Consider the following 27307-nt stretch of genomic DNA (forward strand, 5'->3'; position numbering starts at 1 on the left):
TACAATAAATGTTAGACTTTATTGACTAATTTATTTATGGTTCAATTTTTCCACATTTTTCTCAGCAATTTCTTGAAATTTCTAAAAGAAGAGAAGGCAAATAATGTATCTGATCATGAAACAAACAGGCATTTTGTTAACTCCTTTCTATGTATAATGGTAACTGACATCATTAAAAAAAGAGAAGGAAATTTTCTTTAGCTCTACTTATTTAATAGCTTGCTTTTGAAAAGTTAAAAACTGAAATAATTGTTTTCGCAGAATAGTGAAGCACTGAAAAAAATGTTAGCTGTAAAACGTACGTTTGTTTCATTTTCAATTATTCAGTAGATTTTCAACTCTGATCATTTTATACTAATTCAAAGAAAGTGAAAGTAAATTATGCTACTAATTAATTTTAAATAGGGCAGAGTTTCTGGATTGATTTTATTGAAATATCACTGTACAAACTCTTCAATTTACTGTCAAAAGAGCATTCAAATATAATAAAGTTAGACATTTGAAATCATACATATATTTGCTACCTTCTTTATATTTTAATGTTTACGACAAAAAAATCAAAACAATTTATACACAGATACACACTTACTCATACATAACTACATATGTATGTAAATATGTTACATCATTTGACATTGTAAGTGATTTTTTAAAGTTTTTGCCTACTGGCCCAACACATTCACTTTGTGTGTTACTTAAATTTGACTTAGATTTTCAAAAGCACGAATTATCTTACTTGGAAAATTATGCTTGTCTTTGGGCTCTCCTGTACACACTAACATGCCTACGCCTTCTTTGAAACTCTCCATCCAGGTAAAAAGAGAGGCACATGACTGGCCCACAATCTTGAGTCTGTTTGCTGCCAAAATCACAATAACACCTTTCCGGAATACACGTATCAATCCTTTGAATGCTTTTTTCTTCATCTTGGCTTCCTCTTGCTTCTTCTCCTCTACAGTTGACAAAGCCTGGACTAGAGTTCTAACTTCCAATTTTAACAACTCAAAGGTGTTGACCTGCTCCTGGAGAAAATCTCTCTGTGTGGATAAAGCAGATGATCGGCTGTAGAGAGGATATAAGGCACCCGCCATCAATGCGCAGGCTGCCAGCAAGGATGTTTGTTCCCTTTTAGTCTGTGATAACAAGTTTTTGAAGTGTGAATTTTCAAGAACCAACTGTTCATGTGACTTCTCAACACGGTTCAATTTTTCCATATTTTTTTCAGCAATTTCTTGAAATTTCTAAAAGAAGTCAAATAATATATTATATTTGATCATGAAACAAACAGGCATTTTATTAACTCCTCTTTAAAAAAAAGAAAAACTTTTGCTGACAACTATTTCTTTTTCTTCAGAAAGATCTATGTTCTAAAATATCCAAAAAATACATTTGATAGAGCAACGGTGGGCCAAACAGCTTAGATCTAAATGTAAACAGTAATTTTCAAATCCTCTTATATGGAAGCTTTACATAAAATAGAGCACATAAATTTAAAAATACTTTGTAAATTTCCTGTACACTTATGCATAAATACACATATTCAGAAAAAGAAAATTTCTTCTCTTCCATTCCTCAGGAACATTTATTTCATACTTTTAAACAGTAATCACACCAGCATTAGAGGCTCTTCTATATGTAAAAAGATTCAACTTTTTGTCAAAATAGCAAAGGGTTAAATAAATAATACAACACACAGCATCCAACTATCTGCAATTTACTAGATGAGAAGGGACTGATTCTCAGAGCACACTCTTATTTCAGTTTCTTCCTCCCCAAGACAGAAGGCTGTACAAAGTACAGCTCCAGTACTGGGAGGAAATAGTAATTGTGGGCTGGGTCTCAGCAGCTCTCTGGTCCTTTTTTCCTAATCAAGGTACTTATAATTCAAACTTTAATATGCAACACAAAGAAATTTTAACTGCAGGCACTTGATTTTAATCACTAGAAAATAAACTAGCTCTCCATGAAATCTTAAGCCTAATCATTAAGGAATTGCTGAAATAGAGTAAATTTTAGAAGATAACAGATGCCAATTTATTTTACTGATTCATTTATCATGCAATAAACATTATTTGATTACTCACTAAATTCCATATGCTAGGAAAACATACAAATAAATCAATCATTGTGGTATAATGCTATGATGGAGCTGCGCTAGATTGCCAGAGGTGTACAAAATGGCATTTACACCAAATGACGTTGACAGGCTTTTGGAGAAATATGGCAAAGGACAAGTGGGAGTGGGATGTGTAACAGAAAGAACAAACCAAAAAAACCGCAACTCCACCAGTAAGAAGGCTAGCCAATAGCTACCCTTATAATAATTTAATCTAATCCTTACAGTCCATAGTGATTTAATAGCTTTCGTTGAATTTTTACTTAACCAGATAAGCTGGCTCTGGCTTGTCCATGGACTTCTTTCATTTTAAAACAGGCCAAGCGAGTTCAATTTGAATAGGGGGGTCAGTCAGAGACAGAGAACAATCATGCTCTACATCAAGTGAAGTGTGGTCTTCATTATGAGAGAATCCTCTGGGGGGCATTAAAGAAAATATTTCTCCTTCTATTGTTGGTTCAGATCACACTCCGTCTGAAATTTAACATTGGTCTTTGGGAGCGGTTTATAGTGAGTGTGTGTCTGATTCAAGAGTTATCCATGAACAACTAGAAGAATCAAAGGCATTCTAAAATTTACATCGGCAGGAAGACCTCAAGGTTATCAGACAGAGAAAATTATAATACAAACTCATAACTACTCTGAAAGATTTGGGTGTCAAAGCCTACCATGGACAATGTTGACAGGGAGTAGCCAAAAGGATTCAAACTTGTCGAAACACATGGCTGAGGAAAGTAACTCCTGGATCAAAACCAGTCCTGAGGCTAGGGGATGAAGTTCCCAAAGGTGCACAGAGAGCAGAAGGCACTCATAAGCACAGTCCTGAATACAAATGAGTAAAGGAAGTACACAAGAGGCCACTCTCTGATGGAGTCAACTTCTTGAATGTTTTCTCTTGGGCGGGAGGGAAACTGAACTTAGACATGGTTTTAAATGTTTCTCTACTATACTTTAACTCCCTTTATTTACGCCAACTACTCCCTAAAGTCTGATCCAGCCATACCTGTGGTGGTACTGTAAGAAATAAAGGAATGGGGAAATGAGGGAATTGCTACTCGCCCCAGTCACATTGCCACTGATGGCCAAGTTGTGGCAGCAGTGTTCTATCAATGGGGCTGTGTTCCAGAGCCCCATATAAAGACCACTAGTAAAGGAAGTGGTGTTCCACTGAGAGCAGCTGAAAGAAGAAACTCTGAGAGCCAAGAGGACGTCCTAGAAGCAAATGTACAACCACCTTTAAGAAAAGGGAAAACTGACACGAGTTGAAGCTAGAAAAAGCAGAAAGACTAGCATATAGCAAAGTAAGAGTCAGAAAACTGAGTAATGTGTTCCAAGGAAGTACAAATAAATCAGAATATTTGAAGTGGAAAGTGAAGGAAATTTGAGAAGTATGTAGATAATAAATGATTAAGCTAAAGAATTTAAACTTCACCCAGAAAGCTATGAGAAACCATAAAATCTTGGGACAGTAGCTAAGCTTTAGTAAATGGATGGGAGAATTGGAAACATTAATAAAGACTGACTGGGACAGGAGTAGAGTTGCAGGGAGTAGAGGGAACAAATGGAAATTACAAAGTTTAATTCCATATTTCCTCCAAAATCAACTCCATGAATTCATTTAGATAAAAAAAGGAAAATTATAGAAAATCTACAATAAAAGAGGCACACTGGTCATACCTAAGTAATGGAAATAAAAATGAACCTAATTATTCAGGTTCTAGGTAGTTGTCTATTCACACTTTTACATATATCAAAGTCTCAGGCAGAAGTGGGTTTTCAACAAAAGTTACTTTTTTTGACCAAAAAAAAAAAAAAAAACGAAACTGTAAGAAGATATATTTGCTAATGATATTTTAAATATTTCCAAAAAAATTCAGTCCCTGGTCAAAATCAAATGGATTGAGGAAGGAGAGATAAAAGTAAAGTAAACCTATTGCAAAAAAAATTTAATTTTACTTCATGATAGATTCCTCTGCTGTATACACCTGGTCCATTTCCACAGAGCATCAGGTTAAAGTCAAAGCATTTTAGACAGCCAATGAGAAACACATAGTCCTGGGATGAGGATAAGAGAGTAATTAACACATGACTAGAAATGGATAAAAATCTAGAATATATTTAAAAAATATCATACTTCTCTATATATAGAGAGAAAAACAGGAGCACATTGAAATTTTTGGAAAACAGAACTGAGATTCTTGACTTACACAGCCAGTTTTCATTTTAGACTACCTAACAGAAGCAGTAGTGATGTAATAAAGCAGTTTTAAAGATCCTCATGTCATTTTATGGCTCCCAAATTTTGATCATTTGTAGTGGTTATTTATTTAAAAGTGCTAGTTAATATTAATTTAACAATCCTATAATTTGTATTGTAAGAAAGAGATGTTATTCACAAATTGCTAAAAGAATAAAAACAAGTCTAAGAATACATATGAAGTGGTCAATTCTACCAAATATTCAAAGATGATTTAATACCTATCATGCTCAAAATATTCCAAAAAAACTGAAGCAAGAACACTTGCTAACGCATTTTATAAGGCTAACATTACTTTGATACTAAAACCAGACAAGCACAAGACAAAAAAAGAAAATTATATGCCAACATCTCTGATGAACATAAATGGAAAAATCCTCAACAAAATATTAACAAACCAGGAATTCCCTGGCAGTCCAGTGGTTAGGACCCCAAGTTTTCACTGCTGAGGGCCCAGGTTCAATCCCTGGTCAGGGAACTAAGATCCCACAAGCCACACAGTGCAACCAAAAAAAAAGAAAAGAAAAAAGAAAAAATTAGCAAACCAAATACAACAATACATTAAAAAGATCATACACCATGATAGTGGGATTTATTCCAGTGATGCAAGGATTGTTCAATAATATCTGCAAATCAATCAACATGATATACCACCCTAATAAATTTTATATAAAGAAAAACCTAAAGTTGCCACTAAAAAACTATTAAAAATAATAAATGAATACAGTCAAGTTGCAGGGTACAAAATCAATATACAAAAATCTGTTGTGTGTTTCTATACACTAACAACAAACTATCAGAAAAAGAAATTTTTTTAAAAATCCCATTTATAGTCACAGCAAAAAGAGTAAAATACCTAGGAATAAATTTAACCAAGGAGGTGAAAGACCTGCAGACTGAAAACTGTAAGACATTGTTGAAAAAACTGAAGACATGAAGAAATGGAAAGATATCCCATGTTCATAGATTGGAAGAATTAACATTGTTAAAATGTCCATAATACCTAAAGCAATCTACAGATTCAATGAAATCTCTATTAACATCTCAATGACATTTTTCACAGAAATAGAACAAAAGAAAAATGCTGAAATTTGTATGGAACCATAAATAGCCAAAGCAATCCCAAGGCGGAAAAGAAGTTGAAGGTATCACACTCCTTTATTTCAAATTATACTACAAAGCTATACTAATCAAAACAGCATAGTATTGGCAAAAACAAACAAAAAAAAAAACCCAAACAGACACACAGACCAATGGAATAGAACTGAAAGTCCAAAAACAAATTCTCACATATGTGGACAATTAATTTATATCAAAGGAGTAAAGAACATACAATGGATAAAGAACAGTCTCTCCAATAAATGGTGTTGGGAAAACTGGACAGTCACGTGCAAAAGAATGAAACTAGATCACTATCTTACATCACATACAAAAATTAACTCAAAATGGATTAAAGACGAATGTAAGAACTGAAACCATAAAACTCCTAGAAAAAAACGTAGGCTGTATACTGTTTGACATCAGTTTTAGCAATATCTTTCTAGATATGTTTCCTAAGGCAAGGGAAGTGAAAACAAAATAAACAAATGGGGCTACATCAAACTAAAAAGCTTCTGCACAGCAAAAGAAACCATCAACAAAACAAAAGGACAATCTTCCAAATGAGAGTAGATATTCGCAAATCGTGTATCTTATAAGCAGCCAATACCTAAAATACAAAAGAACTCATACAACTCAATGACAACAAACAACTCGATTAAAAATGGACAGAGGATCTGAATACAGATCCCCAAGAAGAAATAAAGATGGTCAAAAGGCACATGAAAAGGTGTTCAACACCACTAATAATTAGGGAAATGCAAATTAAAACCACAATGAAATTATCTTGTTACCAAACCAAGTCTGTTCACCTGAGACGCAGCAAGCCAACCGCTAAGACACAAAGGTTTGCAGCAGAGAAAGGGTTTCTTCAGGAGGCAGCCAAGCAAAGAGACAGGATAACAAATGTCATACCCACCTCCTCAAAGGCGAGGGGCTTGGGATACGTCTGGGTAAAGTTAAGGCATGGGGAGCGTGAGGAAAGATAATTGGAGATAAGAAAAAGGTGAGATATCATCGTTCTGCACATGTGCAACTAAGCTACATGCTTCTCCACGGGACACATGTTCCAAGGGTGGAGACATTCACGCATGCCCATTTGGAGGGTTGGTGATGCCACCAGTTCTAACACAAACTCTAACTGGTGACAGCTGACTCCAAGTGCCTGAAAAACAACTCAGGCAAACATTGTTTAGGCTACGTGATGCTTAGAGGACAATTAAAGTAAGTTTGATCAGTGAAGGCAGGTTACAGTTCATTCTTTATTAAGCAAGTTACAGTTTAATGGATCTAACTGATGACTACCCCCAGTCTCAATCTCACGCCCATTAGAATGGCTATTATCAAAAAGCTAACAAGTATTGGTAAGGATGTGGAGAAAAGGGAACCCTTGTGCACTAATGGTGGAAATGTAAACTGGTGCAGTCACTACAGAAAACAGTATGGAGACTGCTCAAAAAATTAAGTATACCCTTAATTTACTGCCATGTGATCCAGTATTCCACTTCTCCAAATTTACCCAAATATGAAAACACTAATTTGAAAAGATACATTGTTGCACTGCACCCGCAGGCCTGCAAGTCTTGGAGTTGCCCAGCCTCCACACAGAAGAAAGAGCTCACAGACAGTGACAGAGACAGCAATGGTTTATTGGACAGAGGGATCTTACACAAAGGGTCCTGGAGCAACACCCCACCATGTGTGGCAGATGATGCACCGGTAGGGGCAACAGTCTTTACTACTCACAGGAGAAGGAGATTACCATTTATGGGGGGAAATCAGGAAGTGGCAACAGTGTTTGCTACTCAGGAGAGAATGAGGCTAGCATTTATAGGGGGAATTGACATCAGGTGTGCTCATCAGTTACTAGGCATTAATTAAGCCTTATAATTAAGAGAACTGGATAGTCATGTGAGTGAAGCAGGGACTGGTCTAGCAGGGGATGTACAGAGAGCAAGAGAACAGCCATCTTGAGTTGCCTAATCATACATATATGCACCCCTATGTTCACTGCAGCATTACTTACAAAAGCCAAGATATGGAAACAATCTAAGTGCCCATCAACAGATGAATGGATAAAGAAGATGTGGTATATACTTACAACAGAATACTAATAAGCCATAAAAAAGATGAAATCTTGCCATTTTCAACAAGGATGGACCTTGAAGGTATTATGCGAAGTGAAATGAGTCAGAGAAAGATAAATACCATGTGAATTCATTCATGTGAAATATTAAGCACAAACAAAAACAAAAGAAATGGAAAAAAAACCAAATCAAACAAAAACAAACATGTAGACACAGAGAACAGAGTAATGGCTACCAGAGAGAAAGGGTCAGGGAAGGGCAAAATGGTTAAAGAGGGTCAACTGTATGGTGATGGATGGAAACCAGACTTTTGGTGGTGGGCAAACTATAGTGTATTCAGAAGTCGAATTAAAATGTTGTACACATGAAACATATAATGTTATAAATCAGCTGCCTCAATTTTTTTTAAAAAAAGAAATTATTAAAAAAGAATACAAGTGAAGTCTATATATAAACAAAAATAATCTCTAAAAGACTGTCTAACAACTGCTGTCCTAAATCATTCTTGGTTTAAGTAATTATAATCAAGATACCAAGTATTAATGGTTATCAAAAAAAAATCAACCATGGCAACATTCAACTAAATAATTAGGATTAGCAGTCGGATATCTGAATTAAAGATTTTAAAATAATGAAGTTAAATACTTAAATTTTTAAAGCTCTTATTGACAAATATTAGATTCAGAAAACCACACGAATATATTAATGCTAATAAATACTGAGAGTTTTGATTATTTCTTAACAATTACATTCCTGCTTGCCTGGCAGCTCCACTGAAATCCAGAATTACAGATCTGACCGCCTACTAGGCATCTCCCTCTAGATACCTCATAACCATCTCAAGTACTGCTATTTTTCCTCCTAAAGGTGTTTATAATAGTCCTCTTTATATCAGTAAATTGAATCAACATCCACCCAATTGTTTGAGTCAAAAACTTTGTACTCAGTCTTAAATCCTCCTCCTTTCACCCTATCCTCCCTGTCCCCAAATCAAAGCCATCAGCAAGCAATGTTAGTTTCGTATCAGATTATGTCAATCCAATGCTATTGCCAAAACTCTTTATCTTTACTGAACCAAGGTCTCCCCTTGTGGGAAGACATTCTGGAACCTTTTTGAAGCATTGAAAATGTTGAAGTATGTGGGCCGAGCGATGGGATTCAGAGTGTCCTGCTTGAGCAGTGGAGGAGCTGAGGGTGCGGGGCGTGGAGACTAATATCACCCTGTTTGGTCCTGAGGGATGGCTGGTTAGCCAAAGACGGGTAAGATTCCTCAGAGGAGGAACAACCTAAGACAGGCACAGCTGCAGAGGGGCCAACACGGGTGGGGCACAGACCCCCAATATCTGAGAGAGGTCTCCTGCCCCCAGGGCTGTTTTGCTCTCCACCCCCAGCTCAAATCCACACCTGCTCAACTCAGACCCAGGAAGTAAACAAAGATAATTGCCTCAATCATGTGAGGCCTTTGACTGTTTATGAGTGTAACCTGAGAATGTTAGCCCACAAACTCAATAAAAGCAGCCTGGGATGAGTCAGCGGGGCTCTTGATCCTAGAGGTCTTGAGTCCTCCGGTCCCATCTTTCTCTTCAGTCTGTGTCTGTGTCTTCTTCAAGCTTGCGGCACCCGTCACTCACCTCGAGTCGCCGAGCTGGTCTCAGCATCCCCTCAGGTCACAACACCCCCACATGCCTTCGTCTATAAAGACTTCACCTTCTCCCAGGATCCTCAACTTGATGAAAAAGGAGATGATTTACTCCTTTGCTATCCAGACAGGAACCTCTCCACGACTTTTCACAATTTATCCATGCTCTCTAGCACTACCAGGTCCTTTCCTTTCAACTCCCCTAACGCTACTCAAATTTTAACCATTTCCTGAGCCCATTTCAGGGTCTATCTATTCCACGACACCTATTACTAATATTCTCACTCACGCTGACTTTGACTTTGTCTAACATAACTAAACCACTCAGGCACTTAATTCCTGCATTGCTACTTAACTTATTTCATGTGTGTGTATCTACTCTCCCTCAAATACAAAAGAGTGCCAGTTCCTAGAGGCCAGGAATTATTTACTGTGCTGCCTGTCACAGTGCTCTATACCCGGTGGGTATTTTATAAATATTAAGTGAATTAAATAATCCTTTATAAAATGTTCCCTGGTGCTTAGCACAGTGCTTTGCCCATAATAAGCACTGAGTAAATACCCAATGAATAAAAAGCTTTACAAATGTAAAGAGAAGAAAAATATAATCCAAAAAAGATATGATTTCCAAATATAACTCAGAACTTATCAACATGTCAGAATTCTGTTTTAAATTAATTCTGATATTCCAGAGGGACTTTCAGAGGTATTGCATTATTTACTGTGAATTATTCTTGAAGAACAAAGCTTGTTTGATGGTAAGGCTAGAAACAGCTATAAGAACAAATATTCCTTAAAAAAAGAAAATCTATGTTCTTTACCAAAGAAGATTAAAGGCCAATATTTTTCAAACAAACATAAGGAACATCACTTTCAAATGGAACAAAAGCATTCCTAGTACTGAAATAATCTGTTCCTTAGTGTGTTTAATTTCAAGAATAATATTCAAAAATGCCCCCCAAAAATTCTTAAAATTTTTTAACCTGAAACTATAAAATTTATATCTGTTACACAGTTTTTTTGGCATGTCAAAAATACTATCTAATTTCATTAGTTTTCCTTGATTTTCTGATAAATTCAAAGTACACCCAAAATGAGGGGGAGAGGACAGCGTCTTTCCTTAACAAATCATGCACTTACTTCCTGAAATACAGGGGCCTTGAAGGATAACCTATTAGCTTTCAGCAACCCATGAACTCTGAGACTTTGGGCCAGAAATCAGACACTTCCCTACAGAACAAAATTCTTTTTTATCACTTTTGCTTGCTGAGTTCTTATTCTTTATGTTGGCAAAAAGACAAACTGCAAACTGGGCAGTCAGTGACAGATATCAAAGGACTTCATTTTAAAAGTCTTTTATAAGTTACATATCTTATCTTTTTATGCAATGGTAATATCTTAGAATATAATAAACATAAATTCACCTGCTTTTCCTACAATGTAAATGTTTCTGTTAAACAATAAAGCACACTTTGTGGAGAAATTGGAGCCTTCATATTATTGCCAGTGGAGATGTTGAAATGGTGCAGAGGCTTTTGAAAACAGTTTGGCAGTTCTTCAAAAAGTTAAATATACAGTTACCATATGACACAGCAATTCCATTATCTGGTCTTCATATATATACTCAAGCTCCATAATGGCTATTTGCTTAACTTAAAAACACAATCTTCATTTTGTAAGTTTAGCACATCAAAAAATATCAATAGTGTGTGTCAAAAATGGTACATGCCTGTGTGTAGTCTTTAGTTCCTAAGGCAGTACAAATTGTAAAATCATCCAAAGAGATAAGCCAAGCCCTCAAAAGAAAAGAGTTCTGCTTATCATTAGGCTGAGAATAAACTGTTGATACAGGCAAGATGCTTGATTTACTGATTGTTAAAAGATATTACCTCAGACTGTTGGAAAGTTAGCATGACCTCTAAGTTCTGTTCTGTCTCATGTCTCCCTACCTTCTGGGCTTTCAGAGCCTGATAACAGGGCCCACGTGGTTCTAGTCTCCTCTTTGGAGCCTTCAAATTTTAACCACCTTCAATTCTGAATTGATAGCACTTTGGCAATTAATTACCTACAGCCTTGTGATAAACCTTACTTAATTTTTCATGTGTTTCTATGATGCCTCCCCAACTAAATTTGACACTTTTTGAGAAAATAACTATTATACCTCTGTTAGTATCACAGCATGAAACACAGTATTCTATATATCTGATATATATAACATGTATTTATTTAATTAACTATATTATGAAAAAGTTATTTTGCTATTCTTACCTAATTTTTGTAGTAATTTTGCAATATAGTATACTAAAAATTCAGTCTCAGAAAAAAGAAGTCTGAGAAAAATAAGAGATAGGGAATTACCATTTTTGAATGACTGACAGTGAGCCACTGGTTAGCTCTTTCATATATTACCATGTTTAATTACTAATTAAGCACGATTCACTCAAAAAAATTAGTTTAAGAAATATGAAACTGAGTTGTCACTAGACCTGTTTTCAGATATTACTTTATATACAAAAATAGCATCTTTCTAAAAGAAACAGTGTTGCAGTATAATGCAAAACAAAAATAGCATGTTTCTAAAAGAAACAGTGTTATAGTATAATGCAAAACAACATGTTTCTAAAAGAAACAGTGTTACAGTATAATGCAAAAAAGGACTGGAAGATATGGATGATGATACTGTATTCAAACAGCACATAACATTCACTTTGTAATTTCTAAATGCCAAGCAAGGTGCTAAACATTTCATATCTGTTACCTCCATTCTAATTCTAACCCCAGAACCTTCTTGCTACACAAAGAGTGGTACCAGTTCTCTGAACCTTATTTTCCTCACTTGTAAAACAGAAATGATGCTTAAGTGACCCCTCTCGCACGGTTGTTGTGGGGATCAAGAGGAGGCAAGCAAAGGTATGAAAAGCATTGAGAAATCGGTCAAGCATTATAAAATTCAACTGATAGCATTATTATTAATAAAAACAACTTCCAAAGCAATTATTTTAAAAGTAGTCAGAGGATTTTCCTATATTTAGAGGCACCCAGTCACACCAACTCACAGTCCATTAAAACATAGTGTGCACCAGATTGTGCCTAACTCCCTGTGAATCATTTCAGGCAGGCATGTATCCCCATCACCATCAACAATAGAAACAAGCTGCACTTTATCTCTGAATATTTTTGGAATTCAATTTAAAAGAAAAAAATTTCAACATCTAATAACACTTTTATGACTAACTTGGATTTCTTGCCAAAAGTACTCTTAATATTGTGATGTAAGAGAAATAAATTGCAATATATTATGATGAACCTGAATTTCTTGATTTTTGTTCTCCATTCTAAACTCACTTGATTTTACTAAAATGTGACATAAACCAAAAGTGTTTACCACAAACATAATATCAAGGGTTAATCACACTTAACTGACAGTGCAAAATCTTTAGTTCTAAAAGAAAATTCTTGTTCCAGTAATTTCATCTTTTTCAGACAGAAAAGAAATAAGAACATAAAAACTAAGATTACAAAAGCAAAGTTAGCAAGGCAATCTAACATGGCACTCAGCCCAGATGCTTCAGTAGGCATAGATGCTTGAGATATATTTATATGATGGCTCCAATGTATATAAATTCAAGAATTACCCAACCATATGGCTAGCACATTTTAACAAGTGCTAAAAACATGCTAAAAACTAAGCTTCCTATTCTACAAGTTTCATTACCTAATAGCATTTCCACTAATTGTTTTAAAGCTTACACACCCAAAACTCTAGCAAATCATACTTTACATTTTTTCAAATAAGAGCAATTAAAATCCAAAAATTGTTTTTTATTTAACTACCTGTCTTTTACTAACCACTTCTTTACAATAACCAAACACTAAACAGAGGGCTCTATAGACATTTGTTTTCCAGCAGATGGCATCTATTAGTGGCTATGTTCATCTGACATTAAATACCCTCTACAACGCACAATCCTATGCAAAACTGTGGGGTTTTGCCTCTCGTGTCCTTGAGAACACAATTTTTTTAAAATTAAGTAATGTAAAATGAAAATATCTTTATTTGCATTGCAGTTTTGGGGGAGAAAAGCAGAGATATAGAAGTAATCACAGGAAATTTTCCTAAAATAAAGTTTATAGCTCCTGTAATATGCATTATCAGTTTACCAAATATAAACCCAAATAAATTGCTGCTGCATATCCAATTATATTTTATGAAAATTCAAATATTGTACATAAATAATACAGACAATATGCCAATACATAATATTAATGTATTTTTAGGAATAATGAAAAAGATATTTTCAGTTTGCATACCCATGGATCAAAGCCAGGATGTTACACATTCTTCAGAGAAAAGTCTTCAGTGAGAGCTTCTCCTAAAACATTAGCATTTGTGATAACTGATTCCCTCACTTGAGAAAGTGAATTGCTATGCCTTCCTGCAGATTTAGAATAAAGGAAGTAGGTTCAAAAGACTGATAGGATAGTTTGAAATCGGGAATTGTGATTTGTTCTTTTTTCTCAGGATTCTTTTGGCTATTCAGGGTCTTTTGTGGTTTCACACAAATTTTAGGATTGTTTCGTTTATTTCTGTGAAGAATTCATTTGGTATTTTGACGGGGGATTGTGTTGAATCTGTAGATGGCTTTGGGTGGTATGGTCATTTTAATAATATTAATTCTTCTAATCCATGAACAAGGGATGCCTTTCCCTTTGCTTGTATCTTCTTCAATTTTTTTCAGCAAAGTCTTGTAGTTTTCACTTTCCAGATTTTTTACTTTTCTGGTAAATTTATTCCTAAATATTTATTGCATTTGATGCTATTATTTTCTTTATTCTTTTTCCAATGCTTCCTCATTAATGTAAGGGAATGCCACAGATTTCTGTAAGTTGATTTTGTAACCTGCCACTTTATTAAAATCAACAACTAACAGTTTTTTGATTGACTCTTGGGGATTTCCTACTTTAGGATGTTATGGCATCAGCAAGCCATAGTAATAAAAAATAATATGGCATTGGCACAAAAATAGACACCTAGACCAATGGAACAGAATAGAGTCCAGAATTAAACCCTGGCCTATATGGTCAACTAATATTTAACAAGGGAATCAAGAACACCCAATGGGAAAGGATAGTCTCCTCAACAAATGGTGCTGGAAAAACTGGAAAAACACATGCAGAACAATGAAATTAGACCCCTCACTCACTCCACTCACAAAAATTAACTCAAAATGGATCAAAGACTTAAACATAAGACCTAATACCTTAGAACTCCTAAAGACAACATAGAGAAGAAGCACGAAGATATTGGTCTTGGCAATGATTTTTTGGATATGACATCAAAAGCACAATCAATACAAATAAAAATCAACAAATGGGACTACATGAAACTCAAAAGCTTCTGCACTGCAAAATAAACAGTTAACAAAATGCAATGGTTGCCTATAGACGGGGAGAAAAATTTTACAAGCCATATATCAGAAAAGGGGTTAATACTTAAAATATATAAAGAACACAATTTAATAACCAAAAAAATGATTTAAAAATGGTCAACAGGCACATGAGAATATGCTCAACATCACTAATCATCAGGGAAATGCAAGTAAAAACCACAATGGGATGTCACCTCACACCTGTTATGATGGCTATCATCAAGAAGACAAGAGACAACAGGTGCTGTTGAGGACATGGTGAAAAAGAAACCCTCATACACTGTTGGTGAGAATGTACATTAGTCCACCCCAAAAAATTAAAAATACACCTACCATACAATCCAGGAATTCCACTTCTCAAAATATACCCAAAGGAAATGAAAACAGTAATTCAATGAGATATATGCACTCACATGTTTACTACAGCACTATTCACAATAGCCAAAATATGAAAACAACCCAAATGCCCATCAATGAATAAATGGGTAAAAAAGATGTACATCCACAATGTAATATTTTTCACCCATGAGAAAGGAGTACATCCTGCCATTTGTGACAACATGAATGAACCTTGAACACACTATGTTAAGCAAGATAAGCCAGAGAACCAAAATATATAAACAGTTCATCCAGCTCAATATCAAAAAAACAAACAACCCAATCAAAAAATGGGCAGAAGACCTAAATAGGCATTTCTCCAAAGAAGACATACGGATGGCCAAGAGGCACATGAAAAGCTGCTCAACATCACTAATTCTTAGAGAAATGCAAATCAAAACTACAAGGAGGTATCACCTCACACCGGTTAGAATGGGCATCATCAGAAAAGCTACAAACAGTAAATGCTGGAGAGGGTGTGGAGAAAAGGGAACTCTCTTGCACTGCTGGTGGGAATGTAAATTGATACAGCCACTATGGAGAACAGTATGGAGGTTCCTTAAAAAAATAAAACTAGAGTTACCATATGACCCAGCAATCCCACTACTGGGCATATACCCAGAGAACACCATAATTCAAAAAGACGCATGCACTCCAATGTTCACTGCAGCACTATTTACAATAGCCAGGACATGGAAGCAACCTCAATGTCCATCAACAGATGAATGGATAAAAAGGATGTGGTACATATATATAATGGAATATTACTCAGCTGTAAAAAGCAATGAAACTGGGACATCTGTAGAGACATGGATGGACCTAGAGACTGTCATACAGAGTGAAGTGAGTCAGAAAGAAAAACAAATTTCGTATATTAACACATATATGCAGAATATAGAAAAATGGTACAAATCAACTGGTTTGCAAGGCAGAAACAGAGACACAGATGTAGAGAACAAACATATGGACACCAAGTGGGGAAAGCAGGGAGGGTTGGGGGGGAATGAACTGTGAGATTGGAATTGCCATATATACATTACTAATAAGAAAAAAAATACTAAAAAATTGTACACTCTAAATATATGCAGTTTGTCTGTTAACTGTATCGCAATAAAAGTTATTTAAAAAAAAAAAAAGATAAGCCAGAGAAAGACAAGTACTGTATGATATCACTTATATGCAAAATCTAAAAATATCAAACATGTTAAGGGTACAAACTTGTAACAACTACTAAGATATCCATAGAGTTTTCACATACGTTACTGAACATAGACAATAATATTGTACTATAAGTATTTAATGTAATAAATATCATTACAATGGCAACCATATTATAATATGTTAACATATCAAAGTAATACAATGTATATGTTAAATTTACACATTATGTGTTAAATTTATACAATTTAAAAAAACTGATACAAAATGAAGAACGTTAGAAGACTCACACTACCTGATTTCAAGACATACCAAAAAGCTAAAGAAATCAATAAGTGTGGTACTGCAAAAAGAATAGACACATAAATAAATGAAATAGATGAGAAAGTCTAAAAATATACAAATACAATCGATTGATTCCTGAGAAAGGTGCAAAGGCAATTCAAAAGAAAAAGGATATTCTTTAAACAAACAGTCCTGGAACATGGACATCCACATGCAAAAAAAAAAGAAAAGGACACCAACCCACACCTCACACCTTTATAAAAATTAACTCAAAATGGATCATAGACCTATGTATAAAACCTAAAATCACACAACATCTAGAAGAAAACACAGGAAGAAATCCTGATAACCTTGCACTAGAGGAAAAAGTTCTTAGATATAATACCAAAAGCACCATCCACAAAAGAAAAAAATCGATAAACTGAACTTCATAAAAATTTAAAACATTTGCTCTGCAAAAGTACTTTTAAGAGAATGGGAAAGAATACTTGCAGATCACAAATCTGACAAATTACTTGTGTCAGAATACATAAACAACTCTTAAAATTCATCAATAAGGAAGCAAGCAACCTAATTACAAAGTGGGCAAAAGATATGAACAGATAACTCACCAAAGAAGATATACAGATCGCAAATAAGCATATGGAAAAAATTCTCAACATTATTATTCATCAGGGAAAATGTAAATTAAAATCATGACATACCACTACACCCCCATTAGAATGGCTAAAAAGAAAAAGAACAAATGATGAAACCACATGCTAGCACAGATGCAGAGCAATTAGAACTCTCTTACATTGTTAGTGAGAAGGCAAAATGGCACAGTCACTTGGGAAAACAATTTGATAGTTTCTTATAAAGTTAAATATATGCTTACCACATAACCCAGAAATCAGACTCTTAAGTATTCACCCAAGAAAAATAAAAGCTTATGATCATTAAAAAAAACTTACCCATGAATATTTAAAGCATCTTTAATCATAATTGTAAAAAAATAAAAAACCCAAAGGCCCATCAGCAAGTTATCTAGATAAATAAACAGTGCTAACATCCATGCAATGGAATATTACTCAACAGTAAAAAGGAGTGAGCAACTGATACAAGTAATGATGTGAATAGTTCCCAAACATATTTTGTTGAGTGAAGAAAGACTTAAAATGCTACATACTGTATGATTCCATTTATATGACATTCTGGAAAAGGCAAAACTGTAGGGGTGCAACAAACCTGCAGTTCCCATATATAATCAGTTGTTTTTTCACAAAGGGACCAGGGCTACTAAATGAAGAAAGTAAAGTCTTGAATAAATTATGTGGGAACAATAAATGCAGGAAGAAAATGAACCTCAGCCTCCATCTAACATCACATACAAAAATTAATCTGAGATGGCTCACAGACCTAGACATAAAAGTTAAAACTACAAAACCTCTAAAAGAAATGATACATTACCTTCACAATCTTGGGGTATAGAAAAATTGCTTACCACATAAAAATAAATACCTTAAAAGAGAAAAAGATTTATAAGTTGAATTTCACCAAAATTTTAAAACTTGTGATCATCAAAAGAAACATTAAAAAATGAACAGGCAAGTGAGATACTGAAAGAAAGATCTGTGATAGATATGTATGACAAAGAATTTACTATATCCAGAATTTATAAAGAACTTTTACAAATCAATAATAAAACCATAAACAACCCAAATTTTTTAATGTATGAACACCTGAAGAGACACATCACAAAAGAAGATATATAAATGGCAATAAGAACATGAAAAATGCTCAACATCATTAATCACCAAGAAAATATGAATTAAAGCCACAATAAAATTGCATTTTAAAACAACTAGAATGGCGAAAATTTAAGACTGACAATACCAAATTTTGCAGAGGATGTAGAACAATGAAAACTCTCATACATTGATGGTAGAAATATAAAATGATAGAACCAGTTTGGGAAAAAGTTTGATAGTTTTTAATAAATATACACCTATCTTATGACATAGCAACTACACCCTTAACCAAAAAAAATGAAAACATACGTCAATAAAATAGTTATACAATAAAGTTTGTAACAATTTTACTTACAGTAGCCAAAAACTGGGAAAAAGACAAATATCCATCAATTCACAATTTATCAAATTGTGGTAGAATTATAAAATGGAATACTACTCAACTATGAAAAAGAATGGACTGCTGATAAACACAACAGCAAGGATGATATCAAAGAAACACAGTGAGTGAAGGAATCCAACCACCAAAGACTACATACTGAATGATTCTATTGAGAGGAAATTCTAGAACAAGTGAAAGTAATCTATGATGACAGTATCAGAACACTGGTTGTCTATGGAGAGTGGGAACTGACTGCAACAGGGCACAAAAGAACTTTCTGAGGTAATGAAAATGTTTGTCTTAAGTGGGGTGATGGGTACATGCGTGCTTACATTGATCAAAACATCAGATTGTACACTTAAGATCTGTTCGCTTCACTGCATGTCAATGTTACCTCTAAAAAAATTACTTAGGTCTTTTACTTCAGTGGTAAAAAACGCAGAATATATCACATGGCACCCTGCATGTAGTGAACAAAAAGCCACTTTTAGACAATGTATGAATTTATTCAAATTCACAGAGAAAGGTTTAATTTCATATAGGGCCAAATGCTAGGGAAAACAGAATGGTCTTATTTTAAGTGACCTGAAACTGTTTATTAGCAAATTTTAAAAATGTGGTTTCCTTTTTTCATTAGACTTGCCAATATAAGCATGAGTGGATCAAATAAAGAAGTTAAATACTGAATCAAGTATGGGAAGAATATACAACCTTCTGGTTTCTAAGCATCTTATCTTGAGAACAAGTGACCTATTACTAAATTCAATACAAAAAAAGTACACACTATTATTGTTATTCATGGTTGGACAGGGATGACAGTTAACAATATAAATTATGTTGACAATATTTTGTATTGGAAAAAAATACCCATAATTAACTACCCATAATTTCTGTTCTCAATCGAATTCAACATAGAGGACATATTACATCTTACAGACAATAGTTTTTGCTGCAGAGTCTACAGCTACAACTCTAGCTCTTCACCCATGTTAGGGGGTATAAGAAATTTCAACCCCAAATGAATTAAAATGGTTCACATAGAAACCCCCACAAATGGAATAAATTGGATCAAAGGATATCTACACTAAAACCGACAATATTTTGCCAAAATTTCTTAACCTTTACTTTTAAAATAAAGGAAATACAATTTCAGTATTTAATTGATCCACGTATTCTGGGATGTTTTAACCAGAAACCCGTCAACTTCCAAACTTAAGTGAAAAAAAATCCAAAATACGCCAGAGCGCATACATGCACTCATGCCCATTTGTGTGTTTGCATGATCACATGTGTGTGTACCTAACAAGCAAGTTCTATGCGGTTCTCCAAAGTTGTAACTGACTTGGCATTGGTACTAAAAGAAAACACTTGAAAGTAAACGCTTGAGCATTACATTTTTAAAGCTCTTTGTAGAAGCAGCATACCTGTGCCCTCTTCTGCACCTCCAGGAGAAGTTCGGAGTACTGCAGCTCCAATTCCTTCTTTTGTTTGTGCCAGCAGCTCTCCTGGGCTTTGATCTGCTCTGCCACTTTGTTAAAGGTGTCTTCCTGGGTTTGCTGAAGCTCTCTCATCGTATCAGACTTGTTTTTACAGATATACTCTAGATGACTTATCTAAATGGGGAAATGCAACAAATAAAAGATAGGCTCACAAATGAGTTCTTTGTGTCATCTCCCCCAAAAGCTATTCCAGAACTTTCTACTATATATTATTCCTTAAGATTATTTAAAAATTTTAAGTTAAAATGGCGGAAAAAAATTAAGAAATGGGAACTAATAGAACAAAATTATATTTTAGCAGAAAATGTCAATTGTATGTATAGATGACATCTATTCTTTTTCTCTAATAAAGTTACTTATTCTATAATCAATTTTACTGAAAAAATTAAGAAGAATACTTTAACCTCTAGAAACCAAAGCTCAGGCTGTTCAGACATCTCAATGGGAAAGGAAGTATTTAAGTGAGATTTATAAATCTACAAACATTTTACATATAATAAAGTAGGATATTCCAACCATTTCACACTCAAAACAATGGAAAGAAAATCCTCATCATCTAAAATGTATGACAATTAATGATGTTTTGAAACTATGAAAAACTATTAAAACATAATACCATCTCAGAGGATTAAAACATGTACTCATGTTAATCATTAGTAATTTTCAAATCTGTTATACACACATTCACAATCAAGAATGGCATCTTCACTTCTCACAATTTATTCCCTCATTTCCTCAATTCTACTTCTCAGTGCCTAGGACTGTTTGCCAATCAGACCAAGATAAAATGCTCTTACTCTAAAACTGGGCCAAGATGCTGTTTTACTACTTCAACAGATTAAAAAACAAAACCTTAGGGAACAGTTTTTCCTCTGTGTCCCTTAAGAGCAAATGTCACTGCAACTAAGATCTGGAAACTAGATCACATAAATATAGTTCTGACTAGTTCAACAGACCCAGGATAAGAATCAATACTTTTAATGGAGGAATACATTGGACTGCTAAGCTACTTTCATTTTCAATAACCAAAAGGTTTTTTAATTTTTTTTTTGGAAAGACTGAATTCCTAGGTTTGCAAATGATAAAGAGACCATAAAAGCCTACTGTTTTCTCCTACAAGATATCCTTCTTACATTCTAAAGCACTGAATGGGTTTTGTAATACACAGTTTGTTATATTACAAGAAATGTCATAAACATAATTTTTAAATTTTAAGTGCTTTTAAAGTAACACCTCATTATTTCCTGAGTAAAGAATTTTAAGATCATGTTTTTGAATAACTGTATCTTGTTTCTATTTTATACTAACATAAAGAGTTGGTTTATTAATGTAAATGACTAAGTTCTTTGAATTGCTTCATCAGTAAGATTAATTTATTTTCTTTTAATTAGGTCCCTGTGGCTAACACTGGCTAGTAGTATTAGCATGTCCTGCACAGAAAATGGAGCTCAGAGACTTCATACAGACTTCAGTCACATTTACATGCCCACAGCAATGGCATCAAACTGAGTTGTAGACAAGCCATAATTAATGGTATTGAATTATTAACACCCAAATTCTTTTTGAAATAAGATGAATGTCAGCCCCTCTTAATGATACTGTGATGTGGACAAATGTCACTGAATTTAATAGAGGTATCTGGTGCCTGAGGACAGTTACCTTCTCATTAGCCCTGTTGAGGTCTACGATCAGGGCATCAACATTCTCCTGTAAGACTGCACAAAGCTCAGACCAAGAGAACTTATCCAGCATGCCTTCTGGTTGTTTTATGAGCACAGAGCCTGCTATCAAGTGCTGATACAAGGTATGAAGGAAGGCTAGCTTCTCCTATGAGAAAAAAAGAATTTAATTCCAGTATATAAACACTGTAAGAAGTAAAACACATAATATACATGGTGAAGAATTTATTTCAAAAATCCTGGAAAGGAATTATTAAAATACTCAAGTATTGAAATATTGTAATTTTAGTAACATTTTTTACATTCAAAATTAAGCATCAGAAATTTGAAATTGGTTACACTTAGTCTTCAAAACCAAAATCTCAAGTCTAGAAGTAAGGAGACCCAGGCTCTGATGCCAGCTCTGCTACAACTGAAGACATGATCTGAGTGTCTGTTCAGGCCTCACCTTCCCCGGTTGTAACATGAGGAATCTGAACTAGTTGCTTCTAAGCCCTTCTAACTGAAAGTTAGTACGGTAATTCTATAATTTCATATTTACATTTGCCACAAAAGATGTTATTTAAATCAAAAAACCAATATAAAGAGAAGAGCATTACCCAACTCTGTTGAAGAAAAAGCTATACCAATATCTGTACTTTACATGCACACAAGTACCTCAGCTTTCCTCCTCCTCCAGAGATCCCAGTTTACTTACCACTTATAGGAAATCTATCCCAAGCCCCTTAGGCAAAGCAGACAGTGATATGAAAGATGGAAGTTGGGCTTGTTTTTTTCCCCACTTAGAAGTTCATACCGCATTTGGTACGCTGGGCATTTGTAGGTGTTTAAATATTACAAAGTTAACAGTCAAAAAAAATGGACATAGCTGCCCAAGATATACTTTCAAAACTGTCCAATTAAAAATATGCAAAAAAAAAATCTTTTAAAATTATATTGCCATTATTGTAGCTAAACCATCCATTCTTTAATGACCTAGAAACACTACACTGTAGAATTCAGTAAAAAACTGATTCCATCTTGAACACACAAGGGGAGTTTACTTACTAAAATGCCAAATGGCTCTCTTTATAAGGCATTTCTTCTATAAAGCCAAAGAATGGAACTTAAGATAAGGTAATTGTGAGCTGAAAAATGAGTATTTTATGTAGATAAAATAAGTTCCCTCAAGATTTTTTAACAGATCAGCAGGAAACGTTTTAAGAGAACAAAATTTAAGAGGAAAAAACTGGAATTCTAATCTTCCAGATAAGAAAAACTGAATACAGCATATGTAAAGGTTTTGTAGTTAGAAAATGTAGTGAAAGTTTTCCAATATATATAAAAATGTGTATCTTTAATTCTCCCTATAAGTCACCTTAGTTTTTTTCCAAATATAGCAATTTAGAAACCAAAAAAATTGAATATGTAGTTATATCCACAAACTTGAGTTAAGATATCAGAAGAGTCTTCATAAATATGCTATGTTTTTCTTTTTTAAGCAATTAAAGATGTCTTTTGCATTTTCAACTAACTTGAGATGTTTAAAAATCTTATTAAATATAACTAACCAAACATAATATTTAGGCACTAAAAATCTTTCCTCTCCACATTCTGCCAAGTGATCGAGCTCTTCCCAAAGGGTAATTCATTGTGTCGCCATTCTGTCCTCTTGCTCAGGCTGTGATGAACCATGCATGATAATCATCCATTTGGCGTGAAAAGAGAATCTCAAGACCCAAAATCAATTCACACATGTTGAACCCAACCACAGTACTGTAGACATGCTGACTTTACAATACAGTCAGGCTTCTAGTTTCCTGTACTTTAATCATTATCTGATGTGTAGAACAATTCCAGCCCCTTCATGTGGACACAATTTAAATCCCAGACTGTAAGAAGAGTGGAAAGAATGTTTCCTTTTCACTCTCTTGGCATTCATGTTCATATTTGTCGGAGTAATGAACTCAATATGCAGGACGACTCAGATAAACTAGCTTCACACTAGCTAGACTAGCTCTACAGCCCATGGGTAAAAGAAAATATAAGATAATTCTACTCATACAGGCTCATACAGTTACATAAAAGTTTGTCAAAATATTTTAAGAAGTCATTAATAAATTAACATGGATAGGTGACTCTCAAGGGCATCCAAATAAACTTTTAACTTTGTGGGGCTTTATTTTTCTAAATTTTGATTAATATCCTACAATTATAAAGAGTAAGGCGACTGTCTATTAAAGTATTTATTATTCCTGTTTTGCAAATAAGGAAAGAAAGATGTGGAGAGACCAAGCTATGTGGTTTGTCCATATTCACAGTTTGTAAACAGAAGTACCTCTATCCATGCCAATTCTTTCTGATTACAAAAAAGATTCTTTCCACCATGGCCGGTTACTAAACTACTGAAATAAAAAATAATTTTGTCACTGGCAAATAGCACTGTTAGGAGCATAGCTACTTGATATAGGATGTTCTAATAGAGAAAATTAGTTGCACAAATGATAAAGGGGTTAAACTACTTTATTTCTCTCACAAAATAGGATCATACAAGAGTAATGGAATGACTGATTTTGCAGCTGGCATGAACATTTCAAAACAGCTCGGAAGAATTTTTTGAATTAAATCAAATAAGAATAAAAATAGCCACTTGATAGATGTAAATTTCTAAAACTGAGATTAGTGCAAACCCTTTCCTGACAGTCATCTTGTCTCAAGTAATACCTCAGTATCCTTATAGAAAGTCTGGGAAAGCTTCTGCAGCTCACTTTCAGATTGGGTTGCTCGTGCCTTTTCTTTCTCCCAACAGTGCAGCACATTTTGTAGTTCCACTTTTAAAGTGCTTATTAGAGCCTCTCTGTCTGCACATTTAGTGCGTAAGTGACTTAACTCTTTATTGACATCAGCCAGTTTATCCTGAAGGTCCTGTTGGAAACACCAAATAAAGAGATCGTATGAAGATTATAACATTTAAATACAAAATGTTGATAACTTATTTCAAAAAGCTCTTTGAAACAATTTTCCTTTCAACTCATTATAAAAAAATAAGTTGGTAGTCCAAAACCTTTTAAATAACACGTAAATAACATTTTAAAAATAAATCTCTTACATTTACTATAAGAACATTTAATTCCCAATGACATTCCAAATAGCAATAGAAATCTCAAATATGTGACATAAAATTCTGCTGAACTATTTACTTCTTACCCTTAACAAATGCTATTCAAGTATGTCCATGACAAACGACATGAACCAACACCAAAAAATTCCAACTCTGAGAGTTGCCTTAGTATAATTTTGCAAAGATGTAGTACATAAAACCAGTGCAGAAAATAAAATAAACTGTCATCCTGGACCATAGCTGGGTGTGGTCACAGCCCACTACTAGGTATGATGTACTAAAAACAATGGCTCCACCCCAAAATGATGAAAACTGACTCCAAATACTGATGTACATATGTAAAATATGTTGCATGTGTATCTAAGGCTGGATATAAAATCTTAAATCATTTTTTGGATCTATGGCATTATAATTAAATCTGGGAAATGAATTCTTCCTTTAACCAAAACAATTTCCAATCAAGTTTTATTTTTTTAATGAAAAAACATTCTTCTTACTTTGACCAACAATAAAAAAATTTTTAAATTGTACCTAAACATACTTAATAAAAAATAGGAAGATATATTTTCAGATATCTCTACTTAAAAATATTTCCTAAATAATTACAATTGTTTCTCAATACAAAGGGAAAAAGTTATTCAAATCACAATACCTTTATATTTTTAGTGTGCGATTCTACCTTCTGTTTGGTAGACTCCAGTTCATTAGATGCCTTTTCCTTAGCATTATTCATGTTGCTTAGCTGATGAAAGAAAAGGTAAGTAAACTTTTAAAATATTTTTCAAGAGGTGGGTAACTCAAAAGCTAATCTTTAAATGTTTTTTATGCAATTACTTAAATACAAATTTTTTATAGTAATCCAGAGTCTTAAAAAATTATTTCTTTTGGGTAACTGTATAATTTCTGTCCCAAGTTCACATGGCTAGAAAGAAAAGAAAGCATTCAAGCTTAAAATGTCAGTGATGTTGTATTTTTACTAGATATCTGTATAAAGGATTTCATTCTTAGTGTAAACAAATATAACTTTATTCTTAAAATCCTACTGGACCAAAATGCCAGAAGCAGTGGCATCTATATGGAAAGAAAAAAAGGACAGAGCCGAGGACTGTCCTTTCTACATCATGAGAATATTCACTGGTATCTCTCTTCATATGACAACTTCAGGGTCGGTCACATGCAGTCCTACTGGGAAGGCTTGTGGCAGGTCATCAGTTGGTCCTGCTCCGCTTGTGATTTATTTTCTTTGACAGTTCATTCTTCTTTCTGTCAAACTGCTCTTTTTGCTTTCTTTGCAGCCACCCCCTTGGTCTCCCCACTGCTGTCTCTGGCACTGGTTCACAACAAAGCGCATTACTAAGCCAAAGCCTGCTGAGTCGACTTTTCAACTGTGCTGAGGATCATGTGACATTCATCCTCCCAAATAACAATTCGCTGTGGGTAATATGTTCCTAGTTACCCCGCAGCTTCCAGACTTAGGCCTCAGAAGAGTTTCGTAAACTACTAACAACACAGGTTGTCTTGTCTCACTGAGAAAGACTTCGCAATGTTTGCTCTTTATAGAAACTTAATTATTTCAGTGGTCACTTTCTTTTATGCCTTTTGAACAAGTTCAATTACAGAGGGCATTAAGAAGACTCACTCTGCCTTCTCTGTTCACCTTAGCAAACTAAAGTAATATATGCCTCTTCTGAAATGGGAAATATAAGTGTTTTTGGCCTTTATATTACATGAAAGAAACAGATAAACACTAAATTCCATGCTAGGTGGCTTGTCTTTGGTTGGAACAATTGTTTGTTGCTTTGCTAACTAATTGTGTTTAACGTAGTTATTTCATATTCTCTAATATGACAAGATGTAATAAAATAAGCTCCTCAATTTTTAAAGCACAAATTCATAAAACATTTTAATACCCAAGAAAATTATCAACCCACAAATTAAACAATACGAAAGAGAAGATAAATAGAAGCATAAGCTTTTTCAATCAGGAAACTAAAAACCTCCAGGCTACATCAAACAGATAATTTGTTTTTAAAACCTTCTAATGTTTTACTCCCTTTAGAGAATGCACACTAATTTCTCTCTTTTTTATTAAGACTTCTACAATTTGTAGAACTCTTAAGCCAAAATATTGACAAACCCTAAATTTGCAGTACCTATTCCAAATTTCATAAAAACACATTAACACTTAAATATAACACATAGTACCTAAATGAGTTGCATAGCTTTTGTACTAAATTAGATAAATTATGAAGGCCAAGAAGTGACAGTCTTTATAACTTTGAAAAGAGTAGCATGACAGAAGAGAGAGTGAGACCCGACTTAAGGCCACACTTAAAGAAAGAACAGTGACAGACAACTTATTATTTTTTGTGTCTGTGAAGCTGTCAAATCAACATTCCCAATATTTTTGACCTTTGTAACAAGCAAGTAATACGTACTGCTGCAGGCCGAAGGCTATGTGTGTGGAGCC

General features: G+C 34.2%; 1 protein-coding gene across 1 annotated transcript in view; it reads right to left on the reverse strand.

Moving 5' to 3' along the window:
* Nucleotides 1-27307, reverse strand: part of CCDC171 (coiled-coil domain containing 171) — a 317707-nt gene that overhangs the window by 164919 nt on the left and 125481 nt on the right. The window contains exons 13-17 of the mRNA XM_057724205.1: nt 25490-25579; nt 24441-24641; nt 21718-21885; nt 19984-20172; nt 737-1241 (exon numbers count right to left, since the gene is read on the reverse strand). Of these exons, the coding sequence (XP_057580188.1) occupies nt 737-1241; nt 19984-20172; nt 21718-21885; nt 24441-24641; nt 25490-25579 (1153 nt within the window). The remainder of the gene's footprint in view (nt 1-736; nt 1242-19983; nt 20173-21717; nt 21886-24440; nt 24642-25489; nt 25580-27307) is intronic.

The sequence above is a fragment of the Hippopotamus amphibius genome, chromosome 2 (assembly GCF_030028045.1).
Source record: "Hippopotamus amphibius kiboko isolate mHipAmp2 chromosome 2, mHipAmp2.hap2, whole genome shotgun sequence".
Taxonomy (NCBI): Eukaryota; Metazoa; Chordata; class Mammalia; order Artiodactyla; family Hippopotamidae; genus Hippopotamus; species Hippopotamus amphibius.